Raw genomic sequence first — 27480 nt, 5'->3', positions numbered from 1 at the left:
GCATACAAGAGGGCTGCTCTTGAAGTCGCTGAAAGCAGGAAAAGCTGCATGTGATGTGGTTAAAACATTCACGTGCTGTGCATGTGGCCATTGCACAGCACGTGCATTTTTTCCTTCTACTTGCTTCCTCATTCTTCTCGTATTTAAAGATATGTTGCTTGCCAATGTATCTAATTGCAGAAGTTTGCTGGCATGAGCAGAATTGCGAAGACACACGGACCCACTAGCAGGCCTTACACTTCTTCCCTAATTCCTGGATCTTTGCCACAAAGTCCTACTTCCACTGCATTTTAAGCTTGATTATAAACCTTTGTGTTTCAAAGGTCTGCATCACTGGCTTGATCCATAACACTTCATATCACTCATGCTTCTCTTAAAATATTTGCATCTGAGGTACAGGATCTGGTTGGTGTCCAGTAAAACTGTCTATAGACTGTACCGGCCTTAAATCTTAATACTTAGTTTGGCTTACATTCTATGCTTTTAACTCATCTAAATTACTGTTTACCCATATCTTAAGTTATCCTTAATTAATCTTAGACAGAAAATTCATTCTCTGCATTCTAACCCATTCTAAGTATAAGGAGCAGTGGGCGGCCACTGAGTAGTTCCTGGGCACCATCTCCAGTTCCACATGTTTTTGATGGCGGGGGAAACCGGAGCAGCCGCAGGAACCCCACGCAAAAACGGGGAGAACATGCAAAATCCATGCAGAAAGACCCACCATGCTGCCCACTTAGCTCCACCACCACTTGTAGCTGATAGCAACTCAAGATCCGGTACTAATCATGTCACTGGGTGGCCTATGAGAGGACACTGCACTGCACTGCATGGAAAAGTACCTTTAGCCAGTCAGCCTGGTCTGTCAGAGATTCAAGAGAGCTTAATATATTTCCAAATCACACCAGACAACACTTATAGAGCTTTCAGTTACCAACTAAACAATGGATGATTAATACATACGCATGTCATCACCAAACTCTCTTTTTGCTTTGAACGTTTTTAACAACTGTGTCCTTTTCCAGTCTTGACTGCATGCCCTGTTTTGTTTTTGCTTTGATGTGTTTTAGGAAGCCCTTTTAACACCTAGGGACGACAGATGAAAACTAGCCTCTTGGCTAATTCCAGTGGAGCATAGAGTAGCAGCATTTCTCTGAGAAAGATGTATGTGTCAGCTAAACGATGAAAGGAAGGGATAAATGGACAAAGAAGACAGATGGAAAGAGAACATAGTGGTAGCCTTTGACTTAGATCCCTCTTTATCCACGAACAGTCGGGTGATGGTTAGTCCACATTCTGCTCATCTGCCTTTTCAAAACAATATTATATGATTCTCATCTAAATAAGTATCACTATCAACACATCGAGTTATTGATGTTTACATAGAATAAACAATATATTAGGGAGCTGACATTGCCAATTTTAAAGCAACAATGAAGGCTTCTGAAAAATCTCTGTTGATTTTAAGCGTCTGTGGGGTGTTTAGTGGCGCCCACAGCAGACTTCTGTGTCTTGGCGTCTCGAGACAGGGCTGAGACAAGATAGTGCAGTGTAGTAATAGTGACTGTCGGATTTCTCTCTGCAAGCATGCAGGGTAGCTGTCTTCTGTCTCATAGCCAGTGGTTACCTGCTGTCAGGGGAGTCTCCAAAATCCCGCAGCATCTCCTCACATCAAAGTAGCTGTTATTGTCGCCAGCCTGAATCAGTCTATCACCGGGTAGTCCTGACCTAACTTGTCTAGCCTACCATCATCTGTCATGGCTTCTGTTTTCCTGTTTTGCCTTGCTCTGGATTTGCTTCCTTCTCCTGCACTGAAATTGTGAATCAATTTAGTTCAGTGCCTATTAAAGAAAGGTTCTTGAGTAATGCTTGCAGACCTGCGGAAAATGACATTTTTATGTTACTTTTACTGTTATATCTCTTATACTGTTATATATGTTACATATATACCTTCTACAATTAAAATTATTGCTCAGACATTAGCACCATGATTTCAGTTAACAGCATTTGGCAGAGGTTAAGAGACCCCAGTTTAAACACCCAAGAAATCCTTTCTGTTATGCAACCACTTACTGGAAATGTCAGTAAGACTACTCGTTTTTTCCACCTATGTGCACCACTTAAGCATTAGTGGCTTTCTAAATTTGCAACAGTCCACTCTAACATATAGAGTGATCTGTCAGTCAGCTAGAAGTTTGTAATGCTCAAAACATCTGAGTCTCAGTCTTGGTCTGGCCCTGCCTAGCCTGTCTTCGTGCTGTTTTATGCAGCTCTTTTCCTGCTCTTCCTCGGTAACACAGCCCGATCTCGGGTCACAGAGGTCACAGTATATGAGCAGACATCTGGACCGGCAAACTGGTCCCAACATCCCCATAGGGAATCCGAGGAGTCACTTCTACGGAGTGAGAAAGATCCAGATTGACAGCCACTTTTTCTCCCTCATCCACACCACAGCCTGCTCCATAACCTGGGCTGTCCCAGGTCCAGTAGGACTGTGGTGCTGGTGTAACCCAACCTGGCCTGGTCCAGATCAAGCTCTGGCAGCCTGCCGTGTCACAAGCGCCAAAGGTTTATCACTTCCCCTCTGCTCCCATCTTGCATCTTCTTCCCCTCGACTTTATTTTCCTATTCCTCTCTCCAAAGCTCCGTCTTTATTGGCCTCCTCCTGCTGCACTCAAACACTTTTTCCTTTAACAGTTTTGTCATAGATTCAATCAATCAATATTTGTTTTCTTTTCTTGTTTAGTTTTTTCCATGTTATTGTGCAGTTGAAATCAACATTATTACATTTGTTTGGCAGACGCTTTTGTCCAAGGCAACTAAGTAAGTGCAAACCACGAAGAAGCAAAAGAGCTAGACAGCATCAAAATTTGGGAGTGTATCCCTTTTAAAGAAATAGCTAAAAGCGTGTTCAGTGTTAGACATCAAGTGTCGGGCTTTAAACTTTTTTTAATTCATCAAACACTCTTTTTAATCAGCGAGAGTCAGTCAGCATTGTTGTCAACAACACTGAGTCGTCAAAACAAGCAACTATTGGATCCAAAGGAGACCCTTTTAATTTTGGTTACCCTCTCTCAGCCTGAAGCACGATTGGATGGCTAAAGTCACGACTGGCCGCATTTGCCATGTTGGACTATTTAGGTCGGAAATGTGCTCTTAACCTCATGTACCAAATGCAATGGACTTCTACCATCTTTATGATCCCGCTCATTAAAATTAATTGTCTGGCTGTAAAAAATAGATTTGCCCTTTATGCTGCCTTCTGGATTGTCTTATGCACTTCAGATCTATCATGAGAAATCGCTTTCATCCTTTCCCCATGGTGATTCAGTTCTTCTTCTTCTCCAATCATATATTTTGTCTCTCTCTTTTCTTTTTTTGTCAAAGCCCTTGGCATTCCTAGAGGGAAGGCATGAGTAGATCAAGGCTCTCACTGTAGCAACCAGTCCAAATACACAGCAACACACATAAATCATAATGTTCAAACTTGGAGAAAATTGCACAATTTGAAATATTGCAGTATAATAGATATCATAAGGTAAGTACCTGTTGTAGAGAAGGTCATTACTTCGCTATATAGAGTGTTAATTTATATGTTGATCTGTCTGAATAGCTATAAATGTGATTTCATGTCGGCCTTAATAGACCCTAAATTTTAAAGTGAGCAAATCATCAAAATTGGTCCAAGTGCCACTGAGGGAATACCCCTCATTTAATAGGGCATATTTTTTAAGAGATCTCCTAAAAAGCATGGCCTGCCCCTTTTTAAAAGATGGCCCATCAAGCCTCTGCCTTTTGATCAACCCAGTAACTCCCCTACCTCCTTCCCATAGGCATTTCTTTTTAACACCATCATTAATGAGCCCCACCTCAACATCTTGTCCTTTCTGAGGTGACAGCCCGTCTTGTTGGCCCCTGGTTCAAGCCCATTACCACTGGGGTCTGGGAGCGGACACGGCCTTGTAAGGCCCTCAAACACCATGCCCCTGTCCATAAAAATACGAAGAATGGCGCTCTAGTCTGCTACTCCGCCCTCATTTACCTTTTTGACTTCTTTGGGGACGCCTAGAGTTTGTAATTTTATAGGCAGTGGAGGTCAGGTGGACGAGGTCTTCAGGATTATTTACCCCGTTGTCTCGTTCACAGAAGCAGCAACCTGCCCTCGCCTTCACCCTCACCTGGGCAGCTCTGGGCCTGTAAAACACAAACACAGAGAGTGGGATGTGGGAAGGAAATGAAAGGAGGGGTCCTCTTGATGAACTCACGGGTCTCATCACCTCTGAGTATACTGTATCTCCACTAGCTTTCGCTGATGATTGAAGGAGATGCTCTGAGCAGTGCGTTTAAAAGAAGCCCCTGGGTTTTCTGTCTGCAGAGTTTTTACGATCCGGATGGCTGACTCCAAGGCCAAGTGAATCTGCTAGAGCCAAGGAGACTATCTTGTGCTCTTCTTCAGCCAACCAGTATATCGTCACTGAGGCCTTATTAACAGAAACTAGAGCTTTTTGTCTGTACAAATCCTCTAAAACAGGACATTCAAGCAGAACTGATTGAAGCTTTGAGTCTTATTTTCCACTGTTGGTTGCTATGAAAAGCAACATTAGCAGCTTCCTAGCCAGGGGCCTGATGGTTCCCCTGCTGTCACAAGTTCTTCTGGTCCTCCCTATTATCTCCCACTCCCTGGGCCTTGCTGTTTGGTCCCTGGCTTTTATGGCAGGGTAGGAGAGGGCCATGAGGAAATGAGGTGACCCCAGGGTCATGAGCCGAGTCAGGGGGCTGGAACCGGACCACGGCCCTGCCAACCCCACTCTCTAAGGGCCGGCTCGTGTCGAGGCAGGCAAAGCAAAGGAGACGGGGGAGACTGGGGACAGGGTCCCTTCCATCCTTGACCCCAGCATCACATGCCTTTAATTAAGCCAGATTTGAATATGTTTACAAGCCCCACTAGTCTTAAATCTTCCGGGTCTTTGCCCCCCCTCTGTACCCCTTATTCTACCATCCCCTCATACCATGGGCCCTTCTTTTTCTTCTTCTCTTTAATATGGTGTCAGACATCTATTTATTATGCTGTTTTAACTGGTTTTCAGGAACAGGTTACAAGCTATGTGGGAATCCACCAAATAGGATTTGAGGGACACCCCTCTAAGATGTTAATCTGTTAGCGATATGAAAGGCCGCTCACCCCACTAAACCCCCCCCCTCTACTGGAACCCGGGGGCCCTTTATGGCCCCATCAGGCACCCGCACGGACGACTTACTGCTGACCTTGTGACCTGGCAGTTGAAGCCATATGAGGAGGGAATCTTTCTCTTGTCCTGTTTCCTCCTGCTCTCTTCACCTCTGCGTCAGAATCCCTGATGGTCTTTACTATTTGCAGGAAAATTAGTGAAATACTTCAAGTTATTATCCATCACATTTTGAACCGTACTTTCATTTATTGTGTTTTGTTAATTGCCCAAATTAGCCGGTCTAAAATCACTGCATAATCTCATCAGACAATTTAGTCTGACATGTTTTTTTGTTGGAGTATGTCTAGGCCATGTGGCAGGATATAATGAGATCTCTTCTTCTTCATCGTCTCAATACCTGAAACTCTTCATCTCTAACAGGCACCGTTTATGTTCATTCTTTCACCCCCAACTGGTCTCTCATGTAAAAGATTTACACACAGCTCACCAGCCTTTATTAGGGAGGTACCAGCGTATTTGCTATACAACAAAAAGTCCCTCGACTGGCTCCATCATATTAAAAATTTACACGTAACTGAAGAGCTGTTACAGTTGGGTTACTAGCATGTTAGTAGCCGAAAAGCTTGCTGCAAAAGGCCTGGTCCTGGGGAGTTGGGTGGCTAATTGGATCGGTTGGGTTAAATAAATGTTTGAGTTCTCCCCTGCGCTGGGGGGACCTGGTGGAAGGAGCCTCTCATCTTGGCAGAGGAAGAAAAAACAGTGGATGAAAGGGAGAAGGGAGGAAAATAAGGAGGGAAATGAGCTCATTTATGAGATAAGATCAAATTTGTTCTAAGTGTATTTTACACCCAGATGTCACAATGTACAGTATATCATTAAGGCCTGATACTGAAACTAGATGGAATGTAGAGCTGCTTTATGGAATATTTACAGTGATAGAAGCTTTAATGAGAACTTTGTCATTGCAGGTTTCAGATCCAAAGGGGAACCAGTGACCCCACCAGCTACAAGAGCCTGGGTGATTGCTTCCGGACCATCTTCCGCAGAGAGGGGTAAGTTATCCCCAACAGTTATTACCGACTACAGGACAACAAAAGGGTCATGAATTCATTATACAGTTTCTTTAGAGCACCAGTCTTCCTCTTTCCTGTGTACAGGGAAGGAGTTGTTTGCTGTTCTTCACTCAGATCACATATGGCTTAGCGTCAAGGCGTTAATTTTATGTAATAATTCAAAACACTGTATTTTCCTTCCAAGAGGCAATTTGCAGCACATGCATTTACATACACAAACAATTCATTTTAAAAATACAAGATACGATCATATAAAGAAAAAGCTGAAACACACAAGGGTCAATCGATGGCAGGCCAGCAGTGTCCACAGCGCCACAAAGGCACAGCATGTGAAAAAGTACAGGAGCGTTGGTAATATATGCACCACACTATAAATGAATTGAACTGGGATTTGCTGATGGTGTAGCTTCCACATTTAAGTATGTTTAGCCTCCATCAAAAATAATCTGCTGAGGAAAAAATCCAACTGTGGAATACATATGCAGTAAAAAATATTATGAGTCATGCTGCTTTATTCAAATGCCACTAACAGTTGGTGGTCTAGTGCCTGGAAAGTGTTACAGGTTTGGATCCTTTAAAACAGCCGTTGTGACTGTCAACAGCCTGCAGAAATATCCTGCACTAAAGCTGCCTTATCTCCCATTGTACCTCTCACTGGAAAAGAGTGCAGCTGCTGTTGGCTTAAAACCTAAATGTAAAACCTTCACAACTAACTGAAGACAGTCCTCCAGCCACGCTCCCTCCTCCTCTTCCTGCCCTGTGACAGGACTGTGAGACAGTGCAGGTGCAGGAGAAAGTGGTTGCCACTCGCTCTGTTTACGGCGAGTCGACAGCTTTACAGCGGATATAAAGTTGATCTGCTGCGAGGTGTGAGCGAGCGCACGGCGAGAGAGGCCAGCAAGTGACAGTTGGAAGTCGTGTGCTGGCTGTAGTTCAACAGACACAGCCATCCTGCTACAGTAGCAGTGCCCTCTTCACCCCACACGCACGCTCTCTCACAGTGTGAAATTTAATGCCTTTGTGCCTACATGCTTTTTGGGTGTGTCCTTTGGGAGTAGGTCCACATGAATTTCCAGTGAACTCTCTGACAAAATAAAACGGTTGCCAAATTACACAGTACACACACAATCAACTGTGACATCTCTTTTACTGTAACTATGGTAGGTGCAAGGGAGTCCCCACACACTGAAGATCCACTTCCTCATCAACCAATTATCACTAACAGTGTATTTTTGCAGAGGCTGTAATCACTCCCCAGTAGCACATCGTGGATTACCTCCAGGCCAAACCACTTAGTTAGAACTTATACAAATGGTGTTAGGCCCCACTGTTGTAGAATTATTATTAAAAATAAACATCTCCCGTCAGCTCATGGCAGGACCGAGCTAACCCCAGGCCTCACTCTCTCTGAGGTGATGAGGGAGGAAACCTGAGCTCCCGACTCGAACTCTGTGATTAAACTGTGGAAAGACATGGAAATGTGTGTGACACCGTCTTTAAGACAGTGTGAAGCCCGGACTTAATAACTACACCTATTATTTACTTTTTATGAAGCAGTAGGATACATTTTGAACACTTGCAGTTAAAAATGACTGTTATGCTGTAGACTATTCCTGTTACAAACTCAAAATTTTACGTTAGGTTGTTATTAAATGTGGAAAATATAGCATGAAATCTTGTAGCCGTGCTCATAAGTGTGTGACAGTGTGAACTACGCTCACCAGCGCTTGGTTGGTGTGTTGCCTTACAGGCCACGCTCCTTTTTCTGTTGCATGTGGGTGTAGCAGCATGAGCATGTGTTAAGTGTTTCCGTCTGGAGGGAAACAAAAAGACTCTATTCTCGAGCATTCTTTACCAGTGTGGTATCCAGAGACTGGGTCGGGACCCAAAGCATGGCCGCAGGAATATTAAGAGGGTCCATGTATTATAGCAGAACACGTTGGCTTGTGTGCAGTAGATCAATGACTAATGCCTGGAACTAGTGCCGGGCCGAGGGAGGGAGGGTGGTGGGGGGGGGGGGTCGACTCCAGCTGGGACCACCCATGCAAAAAATGTCTACATTCATGCTGTGAAGAAGTGCAGATAAGCATGTCCACCAGATTACATATGCTTCACAACAGGCACGGTTTGTGTGAAGTAACAGTCATACTAAAGGAACAGTTCAACAACTTTTTAAACAGATGAAACAAGATGCAGCATGTTCATTGGTTCAGAGATGCTCCTTGGGGGATTGGGTTACCTTTGGACAGGCTAGCTGTTTCCCTCTGTTTCCAGTCTTTGTGCTATGCTAAGCTATCTGGCTGTTGCATGTAGTTTCTTATTTATTGTACAGGCCTGAGTGTTGATCTCAGCAAGTGAATAAGCAGATTTTGCAAGATGTCAGAATATTTCTTCAACAGTATGTTCTCTCGCTGACAGTGTTTGAGTAAAAATTTTTGTAAAATATGGTTTCCAGGTGTAAACCGTTGATTTACTTCAGCACACAGTTATACTTTCCACATTTAGGCAAAAGGGAGCATTTTAAAAGGTTTTAATTCACCATTTCATCTTATGGAGTGTACCAAATTCACCAAAATGTAGTTTGTTCATCATGTCATAGCAGCAAAGTAATTATCCTCCAGTAATCAATTATCAGTAAATTAAGATAAGATTAGACTTTAGATTAGACTTTTTTCTTAAGGACACTATGGAGATACCTGAGAATAGTTTGGGAGAAACAAAGTATTCCAAGAGCATGGCGCAGGGCAGGAGGTGTCTTCATCCCTAAGGAGAAGGAGTCATCGGACCTTAGCCAGTTTCGGATGATTTCTCTCCTAAATGTTGAGGGAAAGATTTTCTTTAGTATCGTAGCACAGAGGCTGGCTAAATACTTAGAAAGGAATGGTATGATAGATACGACAGTGCAAAAAGCAGGGATACCAGGATTTGCGGGATGCTTAGAGCATACTAGCATGATTTGGCATCAGATTCAGACAGCTAAGAGGGAGAAAAGAGACTTGAATGTTGTATTTTTAGATCTGGCTAATGCGTTTGGGTCAGTGCCACATAACCTTATTTGGAGTTCCTTTGACTACTTTAAAGTGCCGGAGATAGTTGTTAACTTGGTGAAAGCATATTTCCAAGACATCAGACTGTGTGCAAGTATCGCAGAGCTCACAACAGGCTGGCAAAGATTGGAGGTTGGTATTATGGCAGGATGTACAGTGTCCCCGCTAGCTTTCACAATGGCTATGGAGGTAGTTATTAGGGCTTCCAAGTGGGTCGTAGGTGGAGAGAGACGGCAGAATGGAATGCGTCTTCCACCAATTAGGGCTTATATGGATGATATGACACTGCTAACTTCAACAGTGCCATGTACAAGGAGGTTGTTAGATAAAGTCAATCAGAATCTCAAGTGGGCTAGTATGAAGATTAAGCCTAGTAAGTCAAGGAGTATTTCAATATACAGAGGGAAAGTAAGTGATAGAAAGTTTGCTATAGATGGTGAGGAAATCCCAACAATTAGGGAGAAATCAGTTAAGAGTCTAGGACGGTGGTACAATGTGGACCTGAATGATGTTGAACAGGTTGTGCAATTTAGAAAGGATGTTGCAGAAGGGCTGGAGAGAATAGATAAATCAGGGCTCCCAGGAAAACTGAGGTTGTGGTGCTTGCAGTTTGGCTTGTATCCTAGGTTAATGTGGCCAATGTCAGTATATGAAGTCCCATTATCTGTAGCAGAGAGAATGGAAAGGCTAGTTAGCTCTTATATTAGAAAATGGTTGGGTGCTCCCAGGTGCTTAAGCAATGTAGCTTTGTATGGGAAAGGAATGCTTCAGCTGCCAGTATCCAGTCTAACAGAGGAGTTTAAATGCACTAAGGTTAGGACAGAACTTTTATTATCTGGGAGTAAGGACATGTTAGTTAGCAATGTGGTTCCGAATCCTTCTGGGGGGAGGAAATGGAACCCAAGGGCAGCAGTGCAGGAGGCAGAGGCAGCTCTTAGGCATGCAGAAATAGTAGGAAATGTTCAATTTGGCCGGGGAGGCTTGGGGCTTGGCCCAGGCAAACCAGTGTGGAATAAAGCAGGTCTAAAGGAGAAAAGAAAGCTTGTAGTGGAACAGGTGCGTAGGCAGGAGGAGTTGTTAAGAGGGGCAAAAGCAGTTGGTCAAGCCAAACAGGGACAATGGTTGAATTGGGAAGGTGTTGAGAAGAGGAAACTTAGTTGGAGGGACCTGTGGAATATGGAGGAAGGCCGTATTAAATTTCTGATAGGGGCGACATACGATGTGTTGCCAACCCCGCAGAACCTAAGTCTCTGGGTACAGGGCGATCAATCGTGCCCACTCTGCTCAGGTACAGCAAGTTTAAAGCACATTTTGTCAGGTTGTAGAATTAGCTTATCACAAGGCCGGTATACATGGCGGCATAATCAGGTGCTGAGAAGCTTAGCCGCAGGCATTGAGGAGAGAAGGAAGCAGGTGAATTCTGGAAGTTCTAGAAAGGAGAGGTTAGATGTGCAGTTTGTTCGAGAGGGGGAGAAAAATAGAGCTGCTAAGTCAGGGAGAAAGCAGGTAGGTGGCTGCCTGGTAGGGGCTGATGATTGGCAAATGCAGGTCGACTTGGGAGGAAAGCTAGTTGTGCCCCAGGAAATAGTTTATAGTAATCTGAGGCCAGACATTGTCTTATGGTCCATGAGTAAAAAGACTGTGTATTTTACTGAGTTAACAGTCCCTTGGGAAAATTCAGTGGAGGCAGCTTATGAAAGGAAGAAGACTAAGTATGCAGATTTAAAGACAGAATCTGAGCAGAGGGGATGGAAGACCAGGGTCTGTCCGGTTGAAGTGGGGTGTAGAGGTTTTGTTGCAGGGTCAGCTGTTTCACTGTTGAGGGAGCTGGGAGTGCATGGGCAAAATTTAAGAAAGACAGTGAGGGAGATGTCAGATGAGGCTGCTAGGTCAGGCAGGCAGAGGACATGCATGCCTAACCCGGCAAGAGAAGAGGTTAAAGTCTGAACAAGACACCTCTCCTCTGCTCTGCTTTCCCCGCCCCATCTTCTCGCTCTGCCAATAGGAAGAGAACCAGGAAGTTTAGATAAGGTGGGGGTGTGGCCAGCTAGAGTCTCTCTTTGGGACCATGCGGCCTGTTCAGGTGAGTTTGCGTGGTAAGACACAGAGTTGGCTTGTTTTTTGATCTTTTTGGTTGTTTTCCTGTTTTGTTTGCTTCTTGAAGGAAATGTTAGGGTTTGTTTTCCTGCTCTGTTTGCTTTTTGAAGGAAATGGTAGGGTTTGCTGCTTCTTGAAGGAAATGTTAGAAGAGGCTGTTAAATCTAGTCTGTGGTTTAGGCCTCCACCTTCAGCACCTTCTAAATTTTCCACCCCCTACCCGAACAAGGGTCTGTATCCAATCCCTACTTTCATCTTTTGACTCTACCTCTTTATTTTCTATCCCCTACCCGAACCAGGGTTTGTATTCCCACCCCGCTTTTTCTTGGTGCAGTTGGTGAGAGGCAGGGGTAAATGATGGTAGTGTGGCAATCGGCAGTTACATGTGGCATCTAGGCCTGTGGTAGCATTGTAGCAGCTAACAATAGCTAAAGCGGTGAGAGTATGATAGTATCTTAGCAGTTAGTATTGGTAGCTAGCAATTAACATTAACAGTATAGGTGAATCTAGCTTTATTGTCTTCTTCTGTTCCTCTTAGCAGGTAGCGGTTAGCACGTAACATTAGCTAAATGGTAGCATCGGAACTGTATTGTCTTCTTCTGTTCTTCCTAGTGGTTAGCAGTAGCTTTAGCAATAGTTAAATGGTAGCATCGGTACTGGCCACTACCTGGAGCATCTCTGGGTCAGTTGAACGTGGCGGTGCTGTTTGGATTGTGTAGGAGCAGTGTGAACTGGCACTAGGGGGCGTGACTCTGGGACGCCGGAGTTCACTGCCTAACCTCCTGGAGGTGTAGTGGGACTAAGTAGGCGAAACACTGTTGAAGGGAGGTTTCCACCTGATGACCCCCAGAGACGTGTTAGGAATCACTGCTCTTTGGCAGGTATAGAGGCAGATTAGAGCTCCAAGGTTCTTCACTGAGAATGAATCCTCTTTTTGAGCACAAGTATCTTGTGTTTAAATTAACATTGATCCTGTGCCAGGGGAATTGTCTTATTACAACAGCAGAATAAGAAAGGAGAGGTAGAAAACACAACAAATAGACAATAAAAAGATACATTATTTACAAACCCACCTCCAATTCCCCTGCCTCCAAATCCATAAATATCACATTCAATTATACTCACTTTTTGTGCTTACTTTAGATGTGAATTAATAATCATTTCTACATCATGGTGTGCATCACACACCAAGTAGAGAAGTGTGTGTTTTGTGCCATTACCTTGTGAATCCCGGTCACCGGTAATTCAGTTGTATTGTCCCTGTCAGTGACAATGTCAAGGTTACAGTAGACACTGGGAAAGTGGAAATATTTGCAGATGAAGCATGGCAGTTGTTTACATGTTAAAATGTTCCCTGGGGAAGCTCATATTTCCCATGGATTTCTCCATAGCAGTGCTGTGAACATTATGCTGTGATTATTCTCAAGAGTTGTTTTTTTTATTTTTTTTTTATTTTTATAGATTCAAATGATATTACACTTTACACATGTACATTCCTGCTATTAAGAAGTCTGAATTTGTGCGTCACAGATATTTTTGGCAAGTTTATTTAATCAGTCATGACAATGTGGTTCGGTCTGTGCTACACTGCTCTCCAGATGGATGGAGGCTGTTAAAAGGAAAGGTTTATGAAAATGAAAGACAAATCATACATACAAACACACACCTACACACACACATCCATCTTGCCCCCCCCCCTCCTCCCACCCTCTGTGTCAGGAGGCCATTTGTTTAGGAAAGCCAAAAAGGGATTTAGTGAGTACTTTACATTGGAAATCAAATGAGTATTCAAATGATGGCCACTCGCTAGAGGCCATATTTGTTCTGTAACAAATTTCACTCCTTCTTTATCACCTGGTGGCTCCCCAGCCTGACCACACCCGGGAAATCTGTGGCCACCATTTGCATGAACAAAGACAGCAGAGGGAAGGGTCTTCCGTCTGACTGAAATAATATGTTTACACAAACGATGCGAGGGATTAATTACTGGCTTCAAAGAGGGATTCTCCTCAGCCGTAATCCCTCACTCCAGCGTTATTGTGATGGCTCGATCACCTCGAGCCATTACCGCTTGTACGACTTCAGGTGCTGATGAAAATAGGTTGGCTCTGTCACCTGATGGCAAGTGTTTTGATAATGAGTTGTGGTTCACTGCTGCTTTTGGAAGGCGGCCTCGCTGCTGTGGATTCTCTCCAAGTGTAATGGCCTGTCCTTCTCCGGTTATATATGCAGTGGAAAGGTGTGCCAGCAGCAAAAATATTTACACTTGGACCCAATCAACTAAGATCATCTCTGTTGACTTGTAAAGAATGTTGCCATAACAGAGCTGGTGCTGCTGTTCACAGGATGCCGTCGGTCATGCCACGTTGTCCTCTTTGTCCACAGACCTGTGTTTAGTATCAATACGCACTCCCTTATACCTGCTCCTCTTCCTGTCACCTGCAAGCAGCTAAGTGGAAGGGGATGGGCTCTCTAAAATGCTCCTGTGCACGTGTACGGATGAATTATGCATTTTCGCTGTGGACTTTTATTGTGTTGGTTTGATGACTTAAGCCAAGACTGGTAATAATCTGTAGTTTAATTATTGTCAACCCATCTCATGAAAAGACCAAATGCAAGCAATGTGTTAGGCTGTCTGCAGCACTCGTTACCAGACCCATTCATTCCTACTGAAGACATGATTCTTTCAAACGGGCAATGGATATATGCTTTCTTTTTTTTTTTTAAATTGGCAAATTCCTTTCCTACAACAGCTGGGCACTGTGGTTTGGAGCTAATATTACTCAAACAGGAGTAAAGAGTGTATTTCTGGGGACTATGGATGGTAGGATTGTTTTTGTATCTTGAGCTGATTCCAAATAAACTACAGTGCCCATTAGGGATGTCCGTTTTGGTTTATTTTGCTTTCAATAGCCCGACAGGCACTAACTGGCAACTAACAGGTTAATTTTGTGCTGAGGAGCCTGCTGGACTGCATCTCCCAGCCAGTTGTGTCCTGGAAGATTTGAATGTCCCAGACAAATGAGAGAAATTCCAGTCAAATATCATCTGTGTTTATGTACCCTATTTTCCCATGTTTGTGTCTAAGCGACTAATGGGGACAACAATGAAATTGGTTCAGTATTTAGCAAGTGCGCTGCAGCTCGCAGCCACAAATTGGGCTACAATGTAATCCCTCTGAGCATTTCTTCACCGTCAATGTACGTCCACACTTTTTTTTTTCCACTGACAAGCTCAGTTTGTTATTCTATGTGTCTGACAGCATAAGAAAGGGATTACAGAGATATACTTTTTTGTCAAAGAATAAGATCTTTTTCGTTTAACCAGAAACAGCCGCCATATCCCCATCACCGAATCCACCAGACTCCATTTACAGAAATAGTAATTTTATCATTGTAAAACAAACTTCATTCAAACTCCACAGAAACAAAATAAAACTCACCAAAACTGTCTCGCTTCGTCTTTCACTGTTCCAAGAGTCATCACTAACTCTGGTTTGGTCCAAATAAAACCTTAATTCATCGAATCGAGAGAAGCGAGAGAGAGAGCGGACGTCAGAGGAGCAGCTGGGGGAATCAGTGTGTTTGAGGATTTTCACATCTAACTCTGGAATTATTTTCACCACACATTATGACTGGAGAGATTTATATGTGTCAGACTTCAACAGATTTCCCCGATAAAAAAACACTAATTGCCAGATAACAGGAACCCTGCTTCCAATCAATCAATCAATCAATCAATCATACGGCACAGCAGCTGGGTGATAGCTCAGACCGGCGTGCGTCACGCTGTCTCTGTGTGTAAGCAAATTAACCAATAGACAGACAGGCATAACCAGTCAAAAATATTCTCTGTGGTTAAGCAATTAATGGTTAGCCAATGACATCCCAAGTGCCCATGTTCATCCTGAGGAACATGTCACTCAGTGCAACAATGTGGCTCATTGATGTGTGAATAGTTTTGGACAACAATGGAGGTCTGTGGCATAGAGGAATGTGATATATCAGGCTTTGACTACACAGACAATTCTTGACAGTACATCTGTTCATTGTTGTTTTTGGTCTTTTTCATTGTTAGCAAGAAAAAAAGAAGACTGGTTGATATACTTATCCTAACAGTTAAAAGGGAAAATCAAGTGACTTCATCAATTTCACCACAAAACCTAACCAGCAACGCTGTTTCTGAAGTGTTTTTCTCTCTTTCAAAAAACAATTTGAAAGGCTGTGAACATCTTGTATTTAGCATTTTCCATGAGTGGAATAATTGCTCATGGAAAAATATCCCTTTGTCAAAGCAACAAGGAAGTGTGGAGCATTCGACAGCTGGTGACCACAGCAAATTTTAATTCTGGAATAGCAGCAGGTTTGTTGACCCCGGGTCCCCTCAGCTCTGTCAGATATAAACAGACGGCTTTTTGGTCATGTTGTTCACAGTCTGAGCTCACTGTTAGACATGCTTCAAAACGGCGCTCAGCCTGACATCATGTTTTTACAAAACTGTGGTTTCCCATATTATGATGTCAATCACAAATACACAATTAGTCAGAAATACTCCATATAGCCTGTATGCATACTGTGTGCTGCATATTCAGCTGCTATATGGTGTAGCCCTGACCTGTCCCCACTGTTTTTTGGTTAATCATAAACAGAAATGCACGAGGGTGGAGATAATAATTTAATTGACCCCTGCAGCACCTTGAACATCCGTATTAGTTCCAGAACATAGGAAGATGTTGTTGTGTTTGCTGCCGCTCTTGTTTAAAGATTTAGACCTGTTGTACCTGTTTTGCTTCGAGGCAATCCCCTTAAAACAACATATAAGAATGAGAGCAGAAGTAAAAGTGGTTTGCTGTTGCCAGTGACAGTGTTTGTTACCTTCACAACAGCAAATGACTCAACAGCGTCTGATGCTTCAGGTGTGCCATGTTTCACACTTCGGGCCTAAACCACAGGCAGTGCTTTTTCCACTTTTATTGTTGCTCGCTAATGTCATAGATCAATGGGGTGTGAGGAAGACGGGTGTGACAAAAAGGCTGTAAAGACAACCTGTCTGGCATCATCTGCCAGGTTCAAACAAATGAACTATTTCGCCCATGTTTTCACTAAATTGAAGAGTGGGGGAAATGCAGGTGTATGCACTTCTGAATGTATACGAAACATGCTTTGTGCCCTCGTAGCAAAACAGAAAATATACTACTATCTTCTTCCAGGTATGCTTCAAAGGCTGGTGAGAGGCTTCGTCCGTTGTTATGCTGATCAGTATCAACCAACAGCTTTTTAGAAACGGAAATCATAACTTCCTCCCTTGCGGAATTCCCCTGAATGAATGATTTAATGTAAAATGTAGCTTTTGAATATTTCACTTTTGGATTAATATGAGATTTTGTTTAGATCTGTTGTATTGTTTAAAATCAGTGGGATGATTCCTGACTATTCTGAAAATTTCAGGAGAAAGATCATTCAGACATTTTAGAAAAGTCGGCTTTAACAAATGTGTTTAAAGAGAATTTGCATAGAACTAACAATCTAACCGGACCGAACATTAACTCTGTAAATATACTCCATAAAATGGATTGCTTACAAAATACAGCCTGTGTAAAATGTAGACATGCATCTTTATATACATAACTCACTGTATCATTTTATTATTTTTCCTGACTCCAAGTATGCTTTAAATCATGGCTGGACGTATGATTGAGCAAAGGCAAACTACCAAATTGACGAAAATTATACAGCTACCGCCTTTTCAAACATCCAGTATATCAAATCCTGAAATAAACTCTTAAATCATTTGCTCCGCAGATTCCTGGAGAACTTGTTTGCCAGGGTTTGTGGTCTGAAAATATATCTTGATAGTTATGTTGCCAAACAGCAGCAATGTACTTTCTGTTTCCATTTTGTGAGCTTGGTACAGTATAGCAGTCTATATTCAGTATCGTCTGAGATTTGATTCCTGTTTTAACCATATATATTTGTAAAAGTGGCATTCCAAAAGACCGTCACAGGGTGTTTGCAAAATTTAAACTCCATAAAGGGCACCTCCGCTTCATGTCTTTCGAAGGAACCTCATGTCTCATGTCTGAGAAAATAACCCTCATCATGTCATTAAGGTTATCTCAGCTTGGGCTTGGAGACAACACATTTATTCCAGGAAAGCCTGCATTACAAACTGAAGGTGTGGAGACTGAAAGACATGTACGTTTACCAGGCAGGGAGGGCCTAAAAACACTCTATTTGTTGCATTATGGGTGATGTCTCAGGATGTCTCAGCCTCTGCTGCATTGTCCAGTATCCTCTTCAGTCTGTCTCTTGTAACTCCTCCATCTTTGCGAAAGAGCACCTCTAAATTGCCAGAGTGGGGATCATTTTCAAGTGCTTGCTATACAATAGATTGTTCTGTGTATTTTTCTCACAGCTCCTGGCAGCCATTGGTTTCCATTCATTTCCACCTCCATCTGCCTCATGCAGTCTATCATGTTCAGCTTTTGCTGGAACTGTTTTGCTTAACGGCCATTTTTGAGGCTGTTGAAGCGTATTGCAGTACACAGAGAGGGTTCTGTTATATAAGCTACCCTCACTGATATAAATGGGATGGACAAAATATCAGAAACACCTGTCAACATTACACCATGTAATTCAACAGCACAAAAACTTTACACCATAACCTTCAAGAAGCTAGGATTTATTGCAGGGTGGTAGTATAGGATGCCATGCATACACTACACCGAATGTAACAGGCAACTGGAATGTCTCTGCATGGATTTCATTTTTTTGTAATGTGGCTGAACTGATCCTTTAATGAACTACTATAGCAGACTGTGCAACATGACCTCACAGTGATAATGTAGCTGGTCCTGATTCTCCATTTGTTCGCCGCTTTGGACAAAAATGTCACCAAACGAATAAATCTAAATGATGGATTCCACAATTCAGTTTCACGTGTCTGCTAATTGATTTTAACATCTTCCAGATATGAGTTGGAACCAACAGCTGCCTTGAATGACAAAGCAAACAGTCAGATTTGTAAAACAACAAACAGAAGTATGGTTTGCAGAATGGTTAGCTGTATGTGCAGCAAACATGATAACATGCAAGATGACTGGTGTTGTTCTGAGGCCTAAATTCTAAATTACGTTCCTACTTTAGGAGTGCAACTAATGATTATTTTCATTGTTGATTAACCTGTTGTGTACGGTCTATGAAAAGTCAGGAAATAGTTGCATTTTCAAATGGCTTGTTTTGTTCGGCCAAAAGTTTACTATCAGTCATCAGATGAGCTGGTGTAACAGTTTATTTCCTCTCTCCACAGAATCTTTGGCTTCTACAAGGGAATCCTGCCTCCGATCCTGGCAGAGACGCCGAAGAGAGCGGTGAAGGTGAGATGAAGGATGTGTATGTTATTTAATAGAAAACCGCAAAGCTTCTCGTGCTACCATGCAACGCCCAGGCTCTTGTTTCACTGGGAACTGCTCTACTGCCATATGAAAACACTCCAACCACAGCTCTAACATGGTACACACATGTTGATTAAACACATGACACCCTCCGCCATGTCTGCCTCCTCCACCACTCCTGTTTGTTCTGTTGGCCTACCAAATATTGACTTACAAGCATTTACAGCGAGCCTTCCCCTGAGCCCCATCTTTTGATATTTGTTGGACGGCTTAGCATCTCTCGCTTTGCGCTAACACATAATGGGGTGACAAGGGGCGGGAGGGCGCTGACGCCTGCCGTGGAGCTGCTCTGTAATGAGATGCTGGAGACGAGGACGTGTGAACTTTAAAAATAAGCACTCACACTGAGAAGATGGGGTAATCACTCACACAGCGAACAAAGCTGGCTGATGGTGAGAAATGTCTGGAGCGAAGACTTGAAGCAGATTAAAGCTCCGATTAAAACACCTCTGCTGGCATTTTGCCCTTTGCTCCGACACACAAATCGGTGGATGTGTCTCCTTTTGAGGGCGTGCTTTAGACTTTTCTCTTTGGTACAATACTCCCCCAAGTCCCCCTTTCCTCCTGAGTGTTTTTAAGGTAGCAGTGCGTGTACATACATAGTATACGTGGGTGAGGTATGTGTGTAGAGATGTCCGTCTATGAATGCACTTCGACAGCTCATTTATCCTGATCTTTCCTCTGCAGTTTTTCACCTTTGAGCAATACAAGAAGCTGCTGACGCTGACCCCTTTGTCTCCTGGTGTGGTGAGTCTCAGACACAGAAACACCTGAATACACTCGCACCTGAAAAATAAACAAACACACACACACAGGACCAGGAAAAGCGTTACACCCAGTGTCAGAAATCAACGTTTCTGCTCACCTGCCAAACGCTGGTAAAACAAAGGCAAATGCCAAGAATAATTTTACCAGCCAAATACGTTCATGTAAATTTTCCTGTCAATGCAGAGTTGTGAACGTATGGGTTTCATTACTGTTTCATGCACAAATACACGCAATGCATGGGTACACTTTTTATTACACAGTTTACATTTTTGTCTTAGTCTGTTTTTCTTTATGTGGCTACTCACCTGCTAACCCTAACCCTAGCATAATGTTTCTATTGCCACTCTGAAAAAACATTTGCACTGCTTTGTGAGTTTACTGTCGCGGCAGATACAAAATTGGCATAATGCCTAAAGAGATCATCTCATCTTTGCTTTGTGTCTTTCCTCCATCAGGTTGAATTTCATGTGAATGTCTTTGAGATTTAAGTGCAGGTTTACAGCCAGAGTCCATGTAGTAACATCCTTTATACAATCATGTGTTCACAAAGTGGTGAACCTCCCTCCATCTGTGTTTGTGACCAACTGAGTCTCCAGGATGCTCCTTTCATCACCAATCATGATACTTTCACCTGTTACCAATCAACCTGTTTACCCGTGGAATGTTCCAAACAGGTGTTTTTGGAGCGTTCCACATCTTTCCCAGGCTTTTATTGCTCCTGTCCCAACTTGTTTGAAACATGTCGCTGCATCAAATTCAGAATAAGCTGATATTTACAAAAATGAATGAAGCTGATGAGGTCAAACATTAGATCTGTTGTCTTTGTTCTGTTTTCAGTTGATTATATGTGATTAACAAATTATCACGATCTGTTTTATTTGTGTTTTACACAGCGTCCCAGCTTTTTGAATCGGGGTTGTATTAATCTTGTACATTGTGTCAACTCACACTGCACTTTTTCTGCAAGGTCACAATCTGCGAATAGATGTAAATCAAGATCGTAAGTAGGAATTGCGCAAATCGCAACACAGCCAACCAAAAATCTCTGAAATGCTACAATCCAACTAATCAAGTAATGGTTCTGGCAATTAACCGGGTGTTGTCGCCCCCTCTCAAATTGCAAGGTGAACAGCAACCAATCCCGGCAGCATTAGGCCAGATTCTAAAATTAATCGAGGAAGACTTTTTCAAGGCTAAGATTGTCCTTTATCTATACAGAGTCAGTCTGGTTGTAGTCTAAGGGGTTTAACATCTACATCAAATTTGACAAGATTAAAGCCCCATTTGAAAATTAGAGCCCTTTTTTCTGTAATACCTAAGGTAATAAATTGTGATTCCTATCAAAAAAAACGTGAGCACTCAAAAAAGTGTGCTGGAGTAAAGCCAGAATAATGACAAACATAATACTGTCCTAATAAACAGATACCACTTCATGTTTGTCTGGTGGTTTTTATTCTGTAGAACGGTTACACCACAGGCCTTGAATATGCAAGTGGTTTCATCCCTTCCCATCTAATCTGGTTTCTGTTTCATTGAGTCAGAGTTTTAAGCAAGACATACTTGCGTTGCTGAGGTGTGGTCACCACACACCACGTATTCGGGTGGCAGCCAAGTTTCAGGCATGATGGATGGCTCACCTGTAGAGGTGGAGGCCGCCCCGGCACGACGGGTATCCTTGTCTTGTTTTTTCGCAGCCATTGGTGGAGAAATGTTTACCTGTCCCATCCATCATGCCCTCCTCCACCCTCTCCTCTATCGCTTCATCTTCCTCTTCCTCAAGTGCCTCCAACCCTGTTTCCCCCAGAGGCCCTTGCGTATCAAGTACTGTAATCACATCAGATCATTAGTGCAAGTGAATTACAGATTGGGTCTGAATGGCTCTCTCTCTCTCCTATTCAGCATGGCACAGCTGAATGCCTTCGCTCTGATTAATGAGGACACACACAGTAATAACACAAATAAGGAATTAAACCGTGGCTGCCTGGCTGTGTAAACATCGTGAGGCATGTCTGAGAGGATGGGTCCCGGGGCTCTGACAGCCGGATAAAGAGGCAGGAAGAGTAATGAGCTATAGACACGATCTTGACATGTTCCCATTACGCTTCTCTGTGAGCATGCATGCCCGCACACACACTTACATGCAGACACACACAGCTTCATCTACACGTCAGGGATATAAGGTATTTTTTTATATTCAGAAAATAACTCAATGTTATACTTTTTCTTTAATGATGAACCTTAAACACAACGCTCAAATTCCTATTTCCTTCACCTTCCTCTCCTTCCTGTCTGTCAGCTAACATTTTGTCAAATGATAACAAACACAGGTGTCTCACGTGTCTCAAACGACAACAATGACGGTCGTGACAGAAACACTTGTCCATTTTCGACGAGACAAAAGGACTCGGGGAACGGGTTTCTGCAAACCAAACTATTCCGTTCAATTCCTCATTCTCTACATCTGTTTGTCTATTCTGCTCCGTCTCTACCAAAATATTGTCTTCACACTCTCACACTGAATAATGTCCATCTCCCCTCCAGGCACTGTCTGTAGCCGGGCTTGGCGCAGGCTTGACTGAGGCTGTTGTCGTCAATCCGTTCGAAGTGGTGAAAGTCAGCCTCCAGGCCAACCGAGATTCCTTCAAAGAGGTTGATGGAAATAAAATACCATCTTAACTCATAGCGTGTTGGTAATGTGCACTTTTCTCTAGCAGCCCGGTGGGTTTTTAGTCAGCGTTTGACATGTCTTTCTTTTCGTTTCACTGTCTCCGATACAGCAACCCTCCTCGTTCGCTCAAGCAAGACGCATAATTAAGACCGACGGATTTGGACTGAGGGGCCTGAATAAAGGCTTGACATCAACACTGGGACGGCATGGAGTTTTCAACATGATCTACTTCGGTTTCTACTTCAACGTCAAGGATGCCATTCCTACCAGCCCGGTAATATGCCAATCAGAAACTATGATTGCACCAGGACCTCCAACCCTGTTTCGGTTTTTGCCGAACCCACGCCAAGTGGCTGGTGTTTGTAACCTTGACTACACCTAATTGTTTGTTGCCTTCGGGCTATATGAAGCACACGTGTGCCAGCCACCTCACCAGTTGAGAACTGCGAGTATTTGACAGTATGATTAGTTAGCCTGCCTGCCACGGCAGGGAGGAAGCAAAAATCAGAGAGGAGCTTGTAAGATCAACCCCGCTAATACCTCGTCTGTTTGCTCCTCATAACATCCTCAAAGTTTCAGATTACACATCCGGCAGGGCCTGATGGCCCAAACAAAAGTTAATTTTGTTTAATGGAAACGTTGCCATACGCCGGTTCCACATGTATAAACTGGGAGCATTAGATTAACTCCAATGAACTAATTGGAAGCAGACAACGATACTATTTTCAAGAGAAGGTTACAGTGGGAGCCCAGACTCTGCTATATTTTCAACATTTTTCCAGTGACGCATGGTGTACAGAGAACCAAGTGGTCATCCTCTGTGAATGATAATTATGTGGCTGGATGACCCAAATAGCTCCCTTCTCAGATTGTGGCCGTCGCTTTTGGGAATGATCCATTGATGGGATGATCTTGTTTGTGAGAGGCTAACGACGGCTATTGTTGAGGCAGAAAAGGATAAATATTGTGGCGTCCGACAGCTTACAGGCTGAGCTGATAGTGGCGTTTCTCCAAAGCCCGTTTGTCAGCAACACGAGCAGCGAGCTCTCAACTCAAACATGTCCTAAGTCACATTGAGCCGGCCGGGCTCGGACGTCTCTCATATCGCCGTTTTCATAGTGCGGGTGAAGCAGATAGCACACTGCCATCATTCACAAGTGAATGTGTGAGGAGATGTTTGCTTTAGGCTGTTAGGAAGTGGGTTGATGGGTGTACTTAGGCCATGGGTATGTTACCCCCTTCCCCACATCCCACTTGAAAAAAAGAGAAGAAGTGGGATTAGCTGTTGATTTACCTCGGCTCTCAGGGTGTCCAGCCGCTTGAGAAAGGCCTGGACCAGAGAGGCTGCTGTCATTTGTAAAAATATCCCGGCCAATTAGCTGTCAGAGCTCTCTGAGTCTGGGCTTCTTTGGTACAGTAATACCCCTGTGCCGAGTCACAGCCCAATTACCCAAATTGTCCCCATATGCCTCCCCAGTCTGCCTGCATGCACCCTGTTTATAAATCCTCTGTCTTGGCTCCCCAAAGAACATGTGCTTCTCTTCAGCCAATCAGAACACTGCACCACAGTCAGGAAGCACTAATCTGCCCCCCGCTACCATAAAATGATCAGGGCTTTCATGCCAGCTTTGCAATCATATGCACAAGCCCCATCATGCTCTCCTTCGGTTTGCTCACATATATACCCACAATGTCTCATCGCTTATTTTGTTCACTGTACGGCACTACTTTTTCTCTGTTGCAGTCAGTTTTCTTTATGACCTATGTTATGTGCCATCATATTTAACATCTGGTGTCCACTCTAGAAATGTTTCCAGTGAAATGGTGCTCAATTCTTTAATCTTGTACCTCCTCTTCTTTACCAGGACCCTACCCTGGAGTTCCTGAGGAAGTTCACTATCGGCCTGGTGTCTGGGACCATCTCCTCCTGCGTGAACATTCCCTTTGACGTCGCCAAGAGCCGCATCCAAGGCCCCCAGCCCGTGCCCGGAGAGATCAAGTACCGCACCTGCTTCCAGACCATGGCTCTGGTGTACCGGGAGGAAGGGTACGAACACGTGGGGGGGGGATAAGTCAGTGATCCTCGGAGCGAAATTTGAAACTGTCACCGGTGCATCCAAGAATTAATGAGGCACTTTGTCTGCTTTGTTAGCAATTGATAGTTGGTTACCTGCCAAACTGGCTGTCAGAAAAGATAAATTATACCAGCTGCAGCTACAAGTTAGCCATGTTTGATTGTGTGGTGAGTTTCCTACACTAAATACAAGGGAAGTAGCTTGATGCAAAGCTGTGATCTGATGAATGGAAACCAAGTACTGACGTTACATTCTGGGCTGTATTCCCCTCGTGTGTGATCAGACATTTCTGCAGTCTGTCAGTTGTACAGTAAATGTTAACATATTTTCAAGCCTCAGAGAATGACAGCTCTAAATGGAAGCTTCAAGGAAAGATGTATGTTATGTTAGCAATTGCCCTAGGCTTTCCACTTTCCCCCATGCAGCTCCGCGAGACAAGGGCCAGCGACATGTTTGTAGTTAGCGGACACAGGAGCCTTGGGGGCGGCTGCAGGAACGGCACTGAAACGTTGTCGTCGCAGGGGTGCGTGGAGGGTGCCCCCTCCGCCACATTCAGTCCCCTGCTCTAACACAACACAGTCCCAGCTAATTAGTGGTCCCTATGGGAGACGTCGTTAAGCAGACCCTAACGAGCCGCGCGGCGCTCCACGGGTCAATCTAATCAGACAGAGGGCCAGGGAGGAAGTGGGTCGAGCCTTATTAACGCCATCAGTGGCGGGGGCAGGGAGCGGCGCAGGGAGCACGAGGCGGAGGCAGGCTGCCACTGATCACCTTGAATGCATTAAGGGGCAGGTCCTCGCCTCCGCTGGCCGTTAGACCCCAACTATGTACCTGACAGGGTGAGAGACAGGCAGGGCAGCAGACAGGCAAGAACTCCCCGCCACACTCCAGCCGAGACACACGCGCACACACATACATTCAAAGGCCTACATGGATAAAAATCTCCTTCTCTTTAACTGTAATCTTGACTTGATTTGCATAATTTGACTGTTATAGTATTTTGTATTTGTACATTATTAACATCCTGTTTTTTAAACTATATATATATACAGGTACTTGGCGCTATACAAGGGGTTGGTGCCCAAGATAATGAGGCTTGGACCAGGTAACAACAAAAAGTTCTTTATTTTGATATCCGGATTGTCCTTCTAATCACAGATTGTCTGTTACAACAGAAGAAAAGGGTTCAGTCTTAAGTAGACCTAACAGCTTTTGTTTGAAGGATAGGTTTTGAGATTTGTAAATAAACTGAAATCATTATTTTTTTGTGATCCGAGCTCTCAAATCATGAATGTAGACAGACCTTCCCAAAGCATATTCGTGCTAAATTCAACTTTGCATGAGTGTTTCCATTGAAATTAGGTGAGAACAAGCTCTACTTCCTTCTCAGATGCATTGATTCTTTTAGTTTTGTAGCGTGCACTCTATAACAGAAATGTCAAATTCATGTTCACATTGTATTTTCTGATATCTGTTTTACGTCTCAATGGAAGTATTGTGAGTTAGTGTCACAGTGTACCCCACCAGTCTTAATTTTCCTGACCATGTCTGTCTATGTCTATCTGCAAGAATACAACATATTCCTGTGTGTTTCCCAGGAAGCCTCTGAATCAGCATTTTAAATCACATGACACTAACACTGAGTTGTTATTGGTTGATTGAAATGTCTTGATTCACCCTCTTGTGTTGGATTACAGGTGGAGCTGTGATGCTGCTGGTCTATGAATATGTCTCTGGATGGCTGCAGAGGAACTGGTAAAAAAAAAAAAAAAACAAAGGAGTGAAACCACGAGAGTGCCTTATGGATTGTGCCTCATTGCCAAAAGCGTTAACTGACTCAGACCAAATTAGTTTTTATGTTTGTTTGTTTGTTACCTTGAATGTACAATACTGCTCTGCAAAAGACCAAAGCGGCCTTTCAGTATATGCTAGAATGTAGCTTTCTGCAGGAAAAACTACATCATCATGTAAGTAGAAACAGCTGCAATATTTGAAAATTGACAAATACATTTCTAATAGAAAACAGATTTTTAACAGTGGATAAGTAGGTTTTAAAGGCCACGAAAACCTATTTTCTCAATCAGCTTCTTACTATGAGCAATGAGCTCCAACATGAACACAATATTTTCTGCCAAATTTAGAACAGTTTTGGTTATTTCACACGAGAGATTTATGTATTTTGTGCTTTTTTCTGAGCTCTTCTCACTGGTTTAAAGTGGGCGGTGCTCAGTGGAGGGAAAAAAAAAGTGATGTCACAGACGTCTGCGCACCAATCAGGGTTTTTAACGAAATTTGAATCAAAATCCTGAAGATAATTGTGGGGTTGCTTGCTCATGCCAGTCAAATGTGAGCGAACCACAGCCACACGGTCCTAATGAAGCAAACATTGTGTGTTTGTGAGAGTTAAACTCTTACAGAAGAATAATTAAAAATGAAGTTCATAAATACTTAATGTCATAGAGAAATTCTTCATTTTCTAAAGCAAGTTTTCAGGTGCTGTAATGTTCAGTTTCACATGAAAAGAAAAAACAAATATGGAGTGAACGCATGCTTACATGACAATCACAGAAAACCTATACAGCAGTCAGTACAGTACAGATGATCAGCCGCACATTACCTGTTATATGACAGAACAAACACATGCTGAGTTCAGGTGAGTCTCACTTCCTGAGACCACCTGACCAGAACCCTACAGACTCATCTCTCTCGGCTACAGCGCACACTCCCACTATAGCAGAGGAGTGATGCACACGTACAAACTGCATCAATACGACTGCAAATATAAACTGTGATCACACTTATAGAACTGAGCCTTACTGTATATCTCTAACAGACCAAGCTGCCACAATAGTGCCTTATAATTCTGAATAGGAATTATTGTATATCAGAATCTTTTATACGCTAATATTAAGGCCTGTTGTCGACCTTTTAAAATCTTTTTGCATGAATGACATTTTTATGTACCTCCTTTAAATTTGACTAATATTAGATCTTAATTTTTCAATCTTTTATTAACAAGAAATTGTGTTAACGTCACTTAATCTCAATCTTAAATATTAGCATTTGTGAAAAAGTGCTTTCATGTATTGGTAACAAATAAAAAGGCAAGA

The 27480-nt window shown here is 43.2% G+C and overlaps 1 protein-coding gene across 1 annotated transcript in view; it reads left to right on the top strand.

The window, feature by feature from the left end:
• slc25a21 (solute carrier family 25 member 21) overlaps positions 1-27480 on the top strand; it is a 96903-nt gene extending 69423 nt beyond the window's left edge. The window contains exons 4-11 of the mRNA XM_041953917.1: positions 6158-6241; positions 18715-18781; positions 19547-19606; positions 22169-22276; positions 22405-22569; positions 24161-24342; positions 25423-25475; positions 26068-27480. Of these exons, the coding sequence (XP_041809851.1) occupies positions 6158-6241; positions 18715-18781; positions 19547-19606; positions 22169-22276; positions 22405-22569; positions 24161-24342; positions 25423-25475; positions 26068-26129 (781 nt within the window). The 3' untranslated portion in view covers positions 26130-27480. The remainder of the gene's footprint in view (positions 1-6157; positions 6242-18714; positions 18782-19546; positions 19607-22168; positions 22277-22404; positions 22570-24160; positions 24343-25422; positions 25476-26067) is intronic.

Source organism: Chelmon rostratus, chromosome 15 (genome assembly GCF_017976325.1).
Source record: "Chelmon rostratus isolate fCheRos1 chromosome 15, fCheRos1.pri, whole genome shotgun sequence".
NCBI lineage: Eukaryota > Metazoa > Chordata > Actinopteri > Chaetodontiformes > Chaetodontidae > Chelmon > Chelmon rostratus.
Note: the sequence above shows the minus strand (reverse complement) of the source record. Positions and strands in the feature narration are given on the sequence as shown.